At 33.1% G+C, this 16,534-nt stretch overlaps 3 protein-coding genes across 4 annotated transcripts; 1 reads left to right on the plus strand and 2 right to left on the minus strand.

Annotated features, from left to right (window-relative positions):
* Nucleotides 1-3,082: 3,082 nt before the first annotated feature.
* On the minus strand, nt 3,083-3,810 carry LOC145949193 (uncharacterized). Its single transcript, XM_020378024.3, has one exon. It carries the CDS (start codon nt 3,687-3,689, stop codon nt 3,249-3,251), a length of 441 nt encoding a protein of 146 aa, XP_020233613.1. The 5' UTR covers nt 3,690-3,810; the 3' UTR covers nt 3,083-3,248.
* A 4,249-nt stretch (nt 3,811-8,059) lies between these two features.
* Nucleotides 8,060-8,809, plus strand: LOC109813770 (uncharacterized). The gene has a single exon (XM_020378027.2). The coding sequence runs from the start codon at nt 8,178-8,180 to the stop codon at nt 8,601-8,603; it is 426 nt and encodes a 141-aa protein (XP_020233616.1). The 5' UTR covers nt 8,060-8,177; the 3' UTR covers nt 8,604-8,809.
* Nucleotides 8,810-9,029: 220 nt separating this feature from the next.
* Nucleotides 9,030-13,592, minus strand: LOC109813750 (Tetratricopeptide repeat (TPR)-like superfamily protein). Of its 2 annotated transcripts, none has more exons than XM_083065433.1 (2): nt 9,915-13,592; nt 9,030-9,439 (listed from the first exon to the last, which is right to left on the minus strand). In XM_083065433.1, the coding sequence occupies exon 1, from the start codon at nt 13,404-13,406 to the stop codon at nt 11,268-11,270; it is 2,139 nt and encodes a 712-aa protein (XP_082921559.1). In that variant the 5' UTR covers nt 13,407-13,592; the 3' UTR covers nt 9,030-9,439; nt 9,915-11,267. The 2 variants fall into 2 exon arrangements, with proteins under 2 accessions (XP_082921559.1, XP_020233590.1); XM_020378001.3 differs by having other exon boundaries at nt 9,030-9,829.
* Nucleotides 13,593-16,534: the final 2,942 nt, after the last annotated feature.

The raw sequence follows: 16,534 nt of genomic DNA on the forward strand, positions 1-16,534 counted from the left end.
TTTAATTCGGTCGCTAAAAAAATCAAAATTTCTTATTTAGAGACCGAATTCAATTCCGTCACTAATTTTAACTAATATTTAGCGACCGAATTAAATTTCTTCACTAAATTTAACTACTATTTAGCGACCGAATTCAATTTCGTCACTAAATTTAATTACTATTTAGCGATCGAATTCAATTCCGTCGCTAAAAAATCAAAATTTCTAATTTAGCGACCGAAATAGCGACCGAATTCAATTTGGTTGCTAATTTTAACTAATACTTGGTGACCGAATTCAATTTTGTCGCTAAATTTAACTACTATTTAGCTACCGAATTCAATTTCGTCGCTAATTTTAACTATTATTTAGCGACCGAATTAAATTTCGTCGCTAAAAAAAATCAAAATTTATAACTTAGTAACCGAATTCAATTCTGTCGCTAAATTTAACTACTATTTAGCGACCGAATTCAATTCCGTCACTAAAAAAAATCAAAATTTATAATTTAGCGACCGAAATAGCGATCGAATTTAACTCCGTCGCTAAATTTAACTACTATTTAGCGACCGAATTCAATTCTGTCACTAATTTTAATTACTATTTAGCGACCGAATTCAATTCTGTCACTAATTTTAATTACTATTTAGCGACCGAATTAAATTTCGTCGTTAAAAAAATCAAAATTTATAATTTTGCGACCGAATTCAATTCTGTCGCTAAATTTAACTACTATTTAGCGATCGAATTCAATCCCGTCGCTAATTTTAACATATATTTAGTGACCGAATTAAATTTCGTCGCTAAAAAAATCAAAATTTATAATTTAGCGACTGAAATAGAGACCGAATTTAATTTTGTCGCTAAAAAAAATCAAAATTTATAATTTAGCGACCGAAATAGTGACCGAATTTAATTTCGTTGCTAAAAATAAAAATAAAAATATTTAGCGACCGAAATAGCGACCGATTTTCTAGCGACGACTTATTTTGGTCGCTAAATCGGTCGCTAAATCAGTCGCTAAATAGCGACTGATAAATTTTAGTCGCTAATTTCGGTCGCTATTTTGCAATTTTCTAGTAGTACAAACCCAACAAGAGGGAATATGAAAGATACGAAATTAATGTCCAATTCTGTATTTGTGGAACAATACTTTTCATGTGTTACAAATCTCGTCAATAAGATGAGTGTATGAAGAAGATATTCTTAATAGTAAAGTGGTGGAGAAAATTCTTAATTAGAATGATGTCGATAAAGTTTGATCATGTGGTGACTATGATAATTGAGTCTTGTGACATATGCACTATGATTGTAGAGAGTTATTGTAGGGAAGCATTGAAAGTCATGTGACAAGAATTTTGGAGGAGACGAAAAAAGTAAATGAAGAAGCTTTAAAAAGTCAAGTAAATCTCAACAATGTAATGAATATTCATAATAATGTATGTGAGATGTGTAAGATTAAAAAGAAGCATAGAGGATCGATCATTCTAAACTAGAGTATCTTGGGGGGCAAATTATGGCTATTAGAGATAATTCATTTAGATTTGTGTAGGATTGAGATCCCAACTCCAATATTTTCGTACTTTCGTTGATGACTTTAATATAAAGACATGTATATTTTTTTGAAAAAAAATCAGAAGCATGTGATGTTGTTAAAATGTTTTAAGACATCTATAAAGAAGTAAAGTGGTTACAAAATCAAAATGTGAGCATAGACTTCAAAATTAACTTGCAGAATCTAGGGTATAAATAATTTGAGATGCAATAATTCCTAAGAAATAGTGAAACTAAATTACCTTAATGGCAAGAATTCCAAGCATGAAAAAATTCACTTTCTCGACCCTCGTGCTTAAATGGCAATTATGACCTTTAGATATGGTCAATTTCGGATAGAGGAGGCATTTGAAGATGCTTAATTAACCAAAGCTTGAATGGTACCTCCTTCAACGATCACGTTCACAATTTCCTCTACAAACAAACACGCACATCGAATGGAACACATGCGTTGTTGTACAAAAACACCAAAGCAAAAATAAAGAAAGTGAGAGGAGATAGATTTATCGTTTTTGACGAGATCAGTAAGGGTGTGTGTGGTGTACTTGGCAGTGGGGTCAGAGAAAGTTGAATCAATGACAAATTTAAAACCTGCTCCTCAACATTAGAGTGGAGGGCATTGCAAGCGTTGTCAGTCGAAAGCACGTAGATCTGTCACTCCTCCTTGAGCTTCCTCTTCTACCCTTTCCTCTTTGAAAGGCATTGGTCTGGTCGCCTTTGAAGCTCTATCGATGAGAGAAGAACGAGAAGAGGAACTAGATGAATAAGAAGGTAGTCCTTCTCTCTCTCACACACATGACACTGTTCAAAATTGAGGTGTCCATAAGTTTCCTTAGTTTTTAAAATAGGGTTTTCAAGAAATGATTTTATAGATAATATATAAAATCGCTTATTTTTGGAACCGATTTTGAACATAACATAAAAATAATCGATTTTAACTGTAAAATTAGATATCACTTAATGGAAACTGCCACCTTATTCACCCTCCCTGAATTCTTTCAACCCCCCTCGGTTCTACAAACCTAACAACCTACGCTCCTAAACTCACTGTTTTGAACAACCACACCAACACCCTACACACCAGATCAAAGATCACCGACAATGTCAACAACCTGACCTTAGAATTCACGTTCCTCTCGGATCCATCGAACGCGTGAAGCACTATTGCCTCCGTTCGACAAGGTGGAGCATGTTTCTATGAGTCACGTGGCGGGCCACACCACAAATTAAGGTGGTGTTGTATGAACGGTGAAGGATGAGCTTTAGGGCTAATACAAAGAAAGAAAACTGATGAGTATAAAACTGATTAAGTATATTAGTTTACTTTTTAAAAATGCTGGCTCTCCAGGGATCAGTTGCAAAATTAGTTTGAGTTAGTTATAACTTTTCATACAGAAAAGCAATTATAAGTTTAATAAAACTAAAAATAAAAAAGTAATAATTAAGTCACTAAGAATTAACTAATGATGTGAGTTTGTGTAATTTTTGGAAGTTCATAAGTTCAGTTATTCATATCAGTACAATTTCTTATAGTATATGCAAGTATAAATGAGAAACCCAGGAAAATCCATTCTAATTAATTTTCAGCTAGGTATATAATTAATTACATGAGAAAAAGTAAAATAAAATTAAAAGGTCTTGGCAATAATATGTAAGGACATCTTCACAAGTTTTTCTAACAAAGTAATCCATGTTCTCTTCTGTTTCCATGTATATTAATTAATTTCAGAATACTTCATTTGGCTCTCTTGTGCCAAATAATTCTCTCTATATTGTTGCTCCAAGAAAACTCCATAACACAGTTGAAACTCATCAATTTCATAATTTCCAGCTTCATATGCCATTGCTGCATGCTCCATCATTTCATCTCTACAAGGGATCCATGCATTCATCTCATCAAACGGCAAGGAAGAGATCAATTCCATGTCACCCCAATGATCATCTAGGCCACTGTCTGACGTGGAGCAATCCTGATCATCCACGTGTCCCATCTCAGTGTCACTGATCTCTGCCTCCAATGACTGAATCATGCTCACAAGTCTATCATCGCCATAGTACTCTTCTTCTTGTGTTTCTTCCAATAGAGACATGAGAAGAACATTGTTGGCGTCCGAGAACTCAAATCCTAATTCAAACACACCCTCTGAGGAAGACATGTTACAATGCAAAAAAAGGAGTGACCTTTTTCCTTTTGTTTATGAAAATTGTTAAACAAAGAGAACTAGAAGCAATTATAGAGCAATAGAAGATGCAGGCTAGGATGGCTTTGAAAGATGAAGAAAGGTCCTTTATATAGGCAAATCAAAGGTACATTAATTAATTAATACAAGGTGGGGTTGCTTTTGCTTGCTATGTACTGTAAGCCAATGAACAATAAACTATGTAATGAAAGATAAGATTCGTATAATTGAGCAAAGAAAATATTCAAATACGGACCATATTCACATATCAAGAAGAATATTGATTGACTCAAGTAATTACAATTTATATTTTTTAACTAAGTTGTTTATAGTTTAAATCTTAATTTAGAATATGAAATAGATTTTATTGAAAGACAAATACTCGTATTGTGAATCATTATAATTTTTTTTATGAAAACTCGTAATCATGAATAATAATAATAAAAAAAATCATAGTTGTGATGGAAATAAATTATTAATGGTTTGACCCATTGATGTCTAATTGTCGAGCAACAGATGGAGGCATTCCAGGTGGGCAATATATGATGATATTATAGGGTAGCCATAATGCTCCCACTAATTAATGGTTGCAACCGTGGGGCATCATAAGCCAGACAATATGGCCACCTAATGACCCATAATTAATTAACCCAAGTTCGAAAGGAATTTGTAGGAGCCATCCATAATTAATAATTTGTATGAGTGTCGGCTATGTTTTGGAAACCACAATGTGATGATGCTAGGAAAGAGTGGTGAAATGATTTTATTCTTGATTAATATAATATAAGATATTTCAATGTCAAATAGCTAGTTCCCGGAAGAATTAAGTCATATGTAATTTTCTTTTTAAGTGGACCTCATGCACCTAAGAGGGACCTCTATGATATAATAATACAAGTGGAGGATTGTGACATTAGAAAATGTAAAAGGAGTATATCGAATTGAATACCCCACTCAACCATATTAAGTACCCTCGACCATAAACACCTATATGCGATACCCATGCAAGACTTTCGGTTGAATTGAATTGGAATGGACCAGCACTAGAATTCAAAGTCACAATTAATAGATTTGAATAAAGAGTATATATCTTTAGATATAAGCTTAAAAGTATTTTTGAATTTTTTTTTTATAAAAAATATTATTTATTTTTAATAAAAAATTCTCAAGAAAACTTAATTTGTATCTAAATAAATTCTAATTAAGTATTTAAATTGTTTGTAAAGTTGATCTTGAGAATTTGAAGTCTGAACTCAATAACAAAATTGAAAAGTTTTTCAAGATATTTTAAATAAAATTATTAACTTGTTTTTTTTTAAATTAACTTTATTTTATAATAAATATGCATGGTGTACCATCGAAAGTTAGGGCTTGAATTCTCATTTTTCAGAGAAATATCACATTTAATTTGTCTCACATTTGGAAGAGGATATATGCATGCCAGAAAAAAAAAATGTGTTTACTGATTATACCTATTTCTCTTAATAATGCGTGTCTGGTGTTAACCTTGATTTATCTCTCTTAAATAATATCTTTTGGAGTTTATGTCATGAAACACTATATATATTTATTCTTTTAAGAGCTCAACACCCAAAAAAAAAAAACACTATATATCAATCGCAATGTATATTGATAACTATTTATGCTGACCATGATTTAATGTTGATATATGACTTATTAAAATAGGATCTAGCATTGTAATATGATATGTCAAGTGGTTTACAATGCATGGTGGCAAAATAATTGATGTGGTGTCTAAATCTCTTGATTTTTGAAAGCTTCATTGAAGATGCGTCCTATACACATATTGAACCACCGGCAAGCACACAAGGCACGTATGTGTATAGTAGTTTCTGAGCACGTGGCACCCACGTGGATAGGTTCAACTTTACAGATTCCATGTTTGTTTGGTATGAAACCGAAACTTGCACGATTAGTCCCATCTGTATATGCATGCATGTTACATAATAATTAGTTTTATATATTTATATTCCTGTTTTAGGGATAGAGAAAGTCTTTAATTATTTGTAGAGCTAGCTACGTGCATGTTGTTGTCCTTATTATGCATGCACGCGAATTTAGGTGTCTGTACAAATTTATCTCGAGTAATGAATGATATATCAACGTCTACATATACATTCAATAATAGGAAATTGATATTTGGTACGGAATTTTGAGATAGGAAAAATTATAAACGCTAAGCTTTATTATGCACTTGTGATTGATTAGTTTAAAATTTGTCTATTTTCGTGCAAACGCTTTTCACACTATATAGTTTCTTATTTTATGAGTTTTGAGTTGAGAAAAATATGGTCAAATTGAATCGAAGTCCACTCAGTTCAACTCATTTTCAACCCTACCTTGCATGATCAAGTGGGAATCACATGTATTTATAGGTTGTGCTCTTTAACTGATATCGTACCCACCTTTTTTCAGAGAGTGGTGTGGATATATGCTGCATTTTTCACATGCCAAGGACGAAATGTGCCTTTGTTATGCACATGCCAAGGCATAAGTGATGTTTGATAGACTTACCTGAAATAGTCAACTAAAAAAAAGGCATAAACACTTGTTATGTATAGTGCCTACTGCCTAGTACCCCAAACAATCCAATACTTATGCAAGTTAGCTCAGATATGCATATTTTAAATTATTGTTTTAGAGCTCAAATGGTGTTTGACAATTCTATATACGAAAAACAAAGTTATTTATATTTATAGATGCTTAAATAACTTTGACAGAGAACCTTCTTCTCACTAGTGCAAGGAGACCTTTCTACATAAACTATTTTTGACATTTTACATTAATTGTGGAACTTCTTGTTGTTCCTATCGATGATGAAAAGAGAAAATTTCATTAATTATAATACAATCGTCAATTGATTCTAGAAATTCTTTTAAAAAAATGATTTATTTTTTACTATCTCAAACCTGTAAACAAGTTCCGGACAGACTATTTATCATTAATGGTTGAAAATGCAAATGAAAGTAAAACAAAATTTAAAGAAAAACTACAAATAAAATTAACAATGTGAAATGAAAACGAAAAATGAAACCAATAATGGAAAAAAATGACATACCTGATAGTAGTGAGGTCTAGACTTGGAGAACAAAGGGATGGAGATCGAAAGCAAGCTTGACAAGGGAAGAGTGACAAAATGAGGGAAAAAAAATGAAGTAAAAACAAAATTGAAAATGACACAAGAATGAAATGGTGAAATGGTGTACATGGTGAATGTCCTTGGAAGTCGTGGATGATGATGAAATCGCAAGAAAAGCTAGTCAAAGATCGTTTTAGACCATCATCGACAATGTTGGAGAAGATTCAAATAAGATTTGAGGAAGAGAAATAGGAGTGCACAAAAGTCAAAAATATGATTTTGCAAATGATTTCAAAGACTCCTTTACATCGGTTATAGAATATTGAACCAATTTACATTAGTTATTAAATCTATAACCAATATAAAAAGACGACATTTTATATTGATTCTATTATAATAGATACAGAAAAGTTATTAAAAAATTCAAGGGAAGTCAATATTATTTTAAGTTTTAAATGACTAATATATTTGGTTTAATAAAAAGAAGCTAACTAATCCCCTTTGGAATGGCGAATCATATTTGGAAGAATAACCTCTTATAATTAGTTTCCGATTGTGTTTTTAACAGGTTTATTATATGTGAAATGTGATTAGAAACCGAATTTTTTTTTATAAAATATGTTTTTAGACCAAAATGTTGATAATAGTCTTGTCAAACAATAAAATGATGATGTCCATCAAGAAGCTATATATTAAGCCTAAAATAGCTAAAAGAGAGTTAGCTAAGACAACTAGTTGAACAAATTCATAAAGTTAAGATGGGTTTAGAAGTTATTAATGGACATGTTTAGCTAATACAATATGCTTTATCATGTCACTCATTTATATCTTTGTGAAAACATTTTGGTTAATTACATTATTCCGTTCAAACTTTTCTTTATTTTTTCAATTTCTTGTGTTAATCATTGATCTTTTAAGTGGGCATATTGTGATGCCCCACTGTTGCAAACCTTAGTGGGTGCCTTATGGTATGGGTAGCCTAACTAATACCATATATTGCTCACCTGGAATGCCTTGATCTGTTGCTCGACAAGTAGACATCAATGGGTCAAATCTTTCATATATTTTTTTTCCCATAAAAAATATATGAAGAATATTATCCTAATTAGCACAATTATATGAATCTTATCTTTCATCACATAATTCATGATTGATTGGCCTAGTACAGTAGCAAAAAAGCAAAAGCAACCCCACCTCGTATTAATTAGTGTACCATGCATTTGCCTATATAAAGGTCCCTTCTTCATCCTTCAAAGCCATCCTAGTCTGCATCTTCTATTGCCTTAATTTCTTCTAGTTTTCTCTCTTTCACCATTTTCACTAACCAAAGAAAAAAGGGTCACTACTTTTTAACATATTGTAACATGTCTTCCTCAGAGTTTGAATTAGGAATTGAGTTCTCAGAGGCCAACAATGTTCTTCTCATGTCTCTATTGGAAGAAACACAGGAAGAAGAGTATTATGGCGATGATAGACTTGTGAGCATGATTCAGTCATTGGAAGCAGAGATCGGTGACACTGAGATGGGACACGTGGATGATCAAGATTGCTCCACGTCAGACAGTGGCACTGATGATCATTGGGGTGACATGGAATTGATCTCTTCCTTGCCGTTTGATGAGATGAATGCATGGATCCCCTGTGGAGATGAGATCATGGAGCATGCAGCAATGGAATTTCAAGTTGGAAATTATGAGATTGATGATTTCCAATCGTGTTATGGGGTTTTCTTGGAGCAACAATATAGAGAGAATTATTTGGCACAAGGGCCAAGTGATGCTGTATTCTGAGATTAATATATATTAGTATTATACAAGGAAACAACTGAGAACATGAATCACTTTGTTATATTATGTACATGTTATTGCCAAACTTTAATTTTATTTTAACCTTTGTTTACTTTTTCATCCATGTAATTACCCAGCTGGAAATTAATTAGAATCACTTCCTCAATCGTACTTGAATATAAGAAATAGTGCTCATAATTATTTCTCAAGTAGTATGTTTTTTCTTTGTACATGCAATATGTGATCGACTGAATTTATAACCTTCTACAAATTACATAACGATCCGTCTCATTAGTTAATTCTAAAATGACTTATTACTTTTTTATTTTTAGTTTTCTTAAAATTATAATTCGGTTTTTCTCTATGAGAAAATAGAATTAACTCTAACTAATTAACTTTACAACCGAGCATTTAAGAAGAAAAAAAACGTACTTTGCAATTCAGACTTCTCTATTTTACAATATTTTTATGACTCAAAGTCAAAATACTCAATTGCATACTCACAATAATACAATATTTGCATCTCCTTATCCATATTCAATGTTGTGGTATTTATCTCTTCAGTATTCCCATGTGATTGATCCCCAGCAAGAAACTGAAGAACCTTATCTTTCATAGTAATTCAACAACAACCTGGATTATTTTTTATTCCATTTAAATTCTGGGCCTTTCTAAGTGCCCTTCAGTCTTTTTCCCCACAGCAGAGAAGTTGGATAATAGAACATAAGGCGTTGCATTTATAGCCTCCAGCTCAATAATGTTTTGTGCCAAAAGATTTCCAAGGTCAAAACACAACACTGTCACATTCTTGATAATTACAAAAGGCCAATTCACCAAGACTGCGTCATGACACAAACAAAACCTGACTTAGGCATCTGGCATCATGTCTTCACGTATAACACAACCAAGTGGTAACCTCATCTTTTGAAGTTAGGATTCTCTTTAGCAATGTAATTAGATCACACATATAACAACTGATTTCTGTACTGATGTTACATAGACACAATTACAACAGGACAAGAAAAAGAAATCACATCTCAGATAGTAACATTAGGTTCAAATATTTAAATAAATGGATAGTGAAGAAAGTTAAAAACAGTAAGTGTTTATGTTGATGGCATGCATGGAAGAGACGGAAGCATGATAATCTATTGGCTTGGCAAATGGCAAGGACTGGTTGGTTTATAGGCAAGCCTGGGGTGTCTATGATTCAAAATCAAAGCCCGCACCTCCAAGAAAGATAGTAAGGAAAATTATACATGATCCATTGGAGTAAATTGGAGTGTGAAAGTAAAACAAAGTTTAGGTGCAAACCTGGAATCCAAATCAACTATATGTTGCAGAAGCGATTAATGTCTTCCATATTGTTAATTTCACTGACAAACTTCTATGCAAACACCAGAAGCGGTTAGGATTCAGTATTTTTGTAATCTTAAGAGGTGACTCATATAGCATCCTAGAAAACATGGAAAAAGGTTTTGGCTTCATATATGAACCTAACTAGCAAGACTAATAATGATCAGCTGCTAGTTCTAGGCTCTATGAAAAAAATTGTCCCACCTCCTTGAAGTCTTCCAACTGCAGGACCCAATCTACAGGAACAATTGAAATAAAATCTTCATCAACTTCTCCAAACCTCTTCATAAAATAAAGAAAAAGCCTAATCACAGACTTGGGTAAACAGAAGCAGAAGTGTATGTTCCTGTGTGGATTCATAGCATATAATATAAGAAAAAATGGAATAAAATAGACGGTCAAATGCATAAGGTTATTTGATTGTTTGAGGAGAGGCGGTCAGGGGGGAAGAAAAAAAGAAATGATCTTGATTCTGGTGTGGTATCGGTGTTTCTCATCAAGTGGTCACTGGCATCAGGACCTTATGGACCGTTAACCTTTCCCTAGCTTCAAATTCAATTTAATGAATCCCTTTCCTGTTATGTTGGCAGTAGCCTAATACCATTTTTACAAGTTGCACCTGCAAATAATCATCAGTGTTTATTAGCTGCCAAAACTAGAAAGCACAGAAAGATCATGGTACAATGAAGTTTCAATTAAAACAGGTGTTATTTTGTAGATTAAAGACAAAGTAAAATGTGTAAAATTGGATGCAACTTAAAACTGCCAACATGCATATTCAACTACCTAGAAGCTGAGCTGTTTTTAACAAAAAAAATGAATATTCTAAAAGTTATTTTAGTCATAATAAGTATATAGAATGGAAAACCGGTGTCCTTATTATGAGTAGAGGGTTACATGTTTGAAAAACAGCAAAAGTTTTATCGAAATAGAAAAACCTTTGTTATCACAAAGGTGAGCCCAAGTAAATTAATAAAATATTCAAATGGCATTGTTAATAGCAGCAACAACCACAAAATTCGTATACAACGTACAATACATGCACAAGTGAATTAGTGGAGACTGGAAAGTCTGAAATTCAACAAAGAAGTTACTTTGATTAAGCTTCATTCTTTTTAATATATGTGTAATCAAACAGAATATATCTACATGATAGGCATTCTAACAGATGGTTAGGGACGAGAATGTTTCACAAGGTGTATCCAAGAATCTGTCGATTGAAAAGAAGCCTCATAGCTTAGGCAATGATGACACTGCAGCAGCACAGAAGCTATGTTTGTAACTGAAAGAAACAAGACTTTCAGTCAGCAGTTAGCACCCACAATGATACAACCATTGCATCTCCTTATCCATAGTCAGTATTGTGGCTTTTATCTCTTTAATATTTCCATGTGACTGATCCCCTGCAAGAAACAGATGAACCTTATCTTTCATTGTAATCCAACTACAACCAGGACTTTTTTTTATTCCTTTTAAATTCTTGGTCTTTCTTACTAAGTCACCGTCAATCTTTTTCCCGGCAGCAGAATACAAGTTGGATAATACTACATAAGGAGTTGCATTTTTAGGCTCTAGTTCAGTTATGTGTTGAGCTGCAAGCTTAGCAAGGTCAAGACGTAGGTGGTTCTGACTTGCACCAAGAATAGCCCCCCAAACCCCAGAATGGGGCTTAAATGGCATTGATCGGATTAAATCAATCGCTTCATCTAGCAAACCAGCACGGCCAAGGAGATCAACAATACAAGCATAATGATCAACTTCTGGCTCAATTCCATAACGTGATTTCATGGTGTTAAATAAGTTCCATCCCTCTTCAACTAGTCCTGCATGAGTACAGGCCGAAAGAACAGCAAGGAAAGTAACATGGTTGGGTTCATGGCCTTCACTCTGCATTTTTCTATAGATACTGAGAGCCTCTTCGCCAAAGCCATTCTGTGCAAACCCATTGATGATTGAGTTATAAGAGATAACATTTGGTTCAATGACATCCAAGAAAATCCTATAGGCATCAATTACATTCCCAGACTTAGAGTAAAATGATATTAGAGAGTTTTGTATAGACAGATCATACTCTAGGTTCATTTTCAGAATACAAGTATGAATCTGAAGCCCTTCATTCAGTGCCACCAAAGCAGCTGCAGCTGCTAGAACACTGCTAATAGTTAAAGGATTAGGCCTGCACCCTTCCCAAACCATCCGAGCATACCAATGCAAAGCTTCCTCATAATCCTTATTATTCACAAACCCAGATATAATAGCCGTCCAAACAAAATCATCCTTCTGAGGCAACATATTAAAAAGCTCTATAGCATTTTCAATTCTTCCACTCTTGGTAAAGCCCACAATCATGGCTGTCCAAGAAATCAAGTCTTTCTCCGGCATCCTCTCAAAAACCCTAAAAGCAGCTTCCACTTCATTGTTATGAATATACCCTGAAATTAAAGAATTCCAAGTAACTATGTCCTTGTTGCTCACGGTACAAAATACTTTATCTGCCATGTCTGTGCAACCAAGCATGCAGTACATAGTAATAACAGAATTACTCAAAACATTGTCAAATTCAAATCCCATTCGTGAAACCAACCCATGTATCTGCATGCCCTCTGGCATCCTACCACAATTTCCACAAGCTTTAAACATTATAGTCACTGTAGTGGAATTAACCTGAACCAGACCTTCCCTCCTCATGTCCATAAACAAACAAAACCCCTCTCGAAACAAACCTTTCCCCATATACCCATCAATCATTGCACTCCAGGAAACCACATTTCTCTCAGGAATCCTGTCAAACAGGTCCCTAGCAGCAGCAACCCTCCCATCCCTGCACAACCCATCAACCATGGCAGTCCAAGAAACCACATCCCTCTCAGCCATGTTCTCAAAAACCCGCATCGCCTCGTTAACCTCACCCATCTTCAAATACCCATTTATCAACGCATTTGAGCAAGCAGGGTCCCGGAACTCATGTGGGGCCTCACGGTACAGCTCCTCAGCCATGTGGAACTTCCCTGCCTTCACAAAACCCGTGATCATGGCAGCATATGACACCAAGTTGCGCTCAGCCAACACTGAAAACAGCTCATAAGCTTTGCCTACATTGCAACCGTTGCGGATATAAGCAGAGATCATTGCATTATATGAGACAGTGGTTCGTTGCGGCATTTCGTCGAACACTTTTCGGGCATTTTTTATTTGACCGTTTTGAGCATAGGCAGTGAGCATGGCAGTCCAAGAAGCTGTGTTCTTTATGGGCATCTTGTGGAATATTGATTCTGCTTCTTTGACGTTGCCGTTTCGTCCATTTTCTGCGATCTGAGTGTTGCATTGAATCAAAAACTTGCTAGAACTACCACCATTTTTTACGTAGTTATTATGTTTCTGATTAAGTTTGAATTGGCAGAGATTGAACTTGGAGATTTGTTGGTGTAAGGCTCTGGAGTGCTGCTTCATATTATGGAAGGAGATTAAAGCAAAATATACGCTAAATTTAGGTTTTTTATTTTTTCACAGTATCCTCTTTCGTGGTGTTGCATTTTCTGGAAGGAAAAGTTTTTCACTATTCACCTGCCATCATGAATTCTTAACTATGATTGTAAGACAAATTCTAACGCCACATATCTTCCACCATCATCAACAAATTTCAACGATATATTACTTTTTTTTTAAAATGCATGGTTATTGGTTAAATTAAATCTTTAATTTTCTTTTATTTTTATCTCTTTCTTTCCATGAGAAGGGTAGATTGAAAAACTATAAAAATAGACAAAAATGAAAATCACATTATATAATTTAGTTTAACAAGTGTCATCAATGTAAATCATATTTATCTTCATCTCTTCCGATAGATACATTATTTACACTTTTTATATTAAAATATTAAATAAATTATATTTTTCTCTCTTAAAAATTTAAGTATTATATTATTATTTTTATATTATATTAACTTAACATCATTAAAAAATAATTGATTTAAAAAATACTAAAGTATTTTATTATTCATAAAAGGTTATACTTTTAATTTAATTATTCATAAAAATATACTTTTAATTAAAATATATTTTAAAATATTTTTATCACAAATGCAATTCCTCTGGTTTTTGCCATCCCGCAGTTTGTATCATGCATATGTTCATAGTTTCTACTGTGCTTGCTAGAAGTGACTCTGAAGGAAAAGTACGATTGGATGATTTATTGCTACTTTGGACAATGATGAAAAACAGATAACAGAAGATAAATTCTAGGGGGCATCTTGCACAACAATTTCAGAGTATATCCAACACTAGCTTAGGATACTTAATTAATGGAGGTTTAATCACAGCAATTGCCAATGGCTTAGGATATGAACCTCTTTTGAACCAACTTGATGCACTTCCAAGGACCAGGAGCATTAATTTTGTTACCTGTTCTACAATGAATTGCATTTCCTTAGATGATAATGAGAGATACTATTTTGTGATTTCCCAAACTGGAGTTCACCATCCTCTGTCAAACCCTCACTACATAGTGAAGAACCCAAAAACATGAAAATTTCCATTGGAGGGACCAGAGGGGATACCCCAAGAAAAAGCTGAGCAAGAACACCATTCCCCTCCTCAAAACCCAAATGATGAAGAAGTGGATAATGCAGCTATTTTAGCGGCTATTCATGACATGGATAACCACTTTGCAATAAATGGATGACAGTTAACAACACTGCAATTACATGGTGGATATGATGTATAATTGGCACTTCTGATGATTTCCTTCCACAGTGAGATCTTTCTTTTCAATTAAGATTCAATGCTTAGGGGCAAGCAATTGTTTAAGCTTAGGATTGTAAGGGTCATGCATTTAGATGCTTATTCATGCTTGTTTTTGTTCTTCCCATGCATTCATGCAAATCTCAATTTGAACTTAGAGCTCGATAAATTTTGATAAACAAGCTATCCACTTAGGAAACTAGTCTCATACAATAAGGTAGGCAGATTGATAGAATCTTGAGGTCTCAACAAAAAATGTTCTAAACCTTAAAAAACTAAATAAAAAGAAAAAAAATATGGCTTGATTAGCTAGTGGGGAAATGTTTGGTATGTAGCCTTGAACCCCTTTAAAGCTATCGGTTCAAAAAAAAAAATTTCTTTCATTCTGATTAGCTAGTAGAGAAATGTTTTGGTTGAAAAAAAAATAAAATAAATAAATAATCTATTCATATTTTTTCCCTGTTACATTGCAAAAGTATTGAGTAATGTCTAAATTCATTTGCCTATTCATATTTATAAATGTTTTCTTAACATAATTTTGAAAGAATGGTTCCAAGTGAGAAAAAGAGACCCAAAACTAGTCTTAGAAACTTAAGACGCTAATTGGACTTTAATGACCATAAAGAATTTAGTTGGATAATTTGCTTATATATTGCTAATAATGTCTCCTACGTGGATTAACTCAAATATTATGATTATTGATTAAGGATAAGTAAAAGTTTAACTTTGAGCAGGTTATTTGATGTTTTGAATTTTTTTTATTATGTTTTTGTTTTAAGTTTTTAAATAAATAGAAGTACATTCATGCATCATATAATGTAGTTATTATAGGAATTGCTTTTAAACTCAAATTTTCTTTTTATGCTCATTACATTTCTATTTTACTTTGTTATTTACATATATTAAGTAAAGATATGATTTCTCATCAAAGACCAATGAAGAAAGATAAGAGAATAAGAGAAAAAGACAAGTAAAAATAGAATTACAGTCGTGATTAGAGGGTCACACCCGTGATTGCCTTGAAAGCTAGTAAAAGAAACAAGATAGGAAAGTTTAGGATCGTGACCAGTGAGTCACACTTATGACCAACCCAACAACACAAAAAAGAAAAAACATCAAAGATTGAACGTGTCACAACCGTGACTCACCCATTATACTCATAACAAGATCCAATTGTTACACATTATTTTTAAGGATATCTTGTTTTATTTTCATTAGGACCTCGTTTTTGACTTATCTTTATTTTTTTCTAAGTTATAAATTAGACTATTAGAATTAGGAAGAGAACTTTTGATTTAATGCTTTTATAAAGAGATTGAAGAGGAGGAATTAATTCATGTTGGTATTTCTCTAATTCTTAGGTTTGTTTCTTTTTATATCATTTTTCTTTTCCTTTGGGAGAACTACTATGAACATAGGCAAGTAGTTTCTCTTTTCTTTTTTTGGGATTGGAGTTAGCCCTTGAGAACCCTAATGTTTTTATGAATTATTCGATTATTTATTTTGTTCTCTTCTTGATCTTATTTCTTTACAATTTATATATGCAAAACGATCAATCTTTATTTTCATAATTCTATATATTTAGGGAAGTATTGAGAGGTGAACTTAAATATTGGAACTTAAAGAAATAGACTAGGACTTTAAACCATGAGTGTAGGTTTAATCCTTCTAGGATAAACTAAATTAACATAAATGTTAAAGGGTTTAATTGAACATAGCCATCACGGGAGTAGGAGCCAATTCAATTAAATACAACTTTTGTATCTTGAGAGGAAATGAAGAATGTCTTAGATTAATTTACCTTCAAGTAGAATAGATAAATATTTGAGTAAAACATTT

The sequence above is a fragment of the Cajanus cajan genome, chromosome 10, assembly GCF_000230855.2.
Source record: "Cajanus cajan strain Asha chromosome 10, NIPB_CcT2T_4, whole genome shotgun sequence".
Taxonomy (NCBI): Eukaryota; Viridiplantae; Streptophyta; class Magnoliopsida; order Fabales; family Fabaceae; genus Cajanus; species Cajanus cajan.

Excerpts from the sequence above, each read along its gene's own strand:
- LOC145949193 (XM_020378024.3), bottom strand. The coding sequence starts at position 3,689 with ATGTCTTCCTCAGAGGGTGTGTTTGAATTAGGATTTGAGTTCTCGGAC.
- LOC109813770 (XM_020378027.2), top strand. The coding sequence starts at position 8,178 with ATGTCTTCCTCAGAGTTTGAATTAGGAATTGAGTTCTCAGAGGCCAAC.
- LOC109813750 (XM_083065433.1), bottom strand. The coding sequence starts at position 13,406 with ATGAAGCAGCACTCCAGAGCCTTACACCAACAAATCTCCAAGTTCAAT.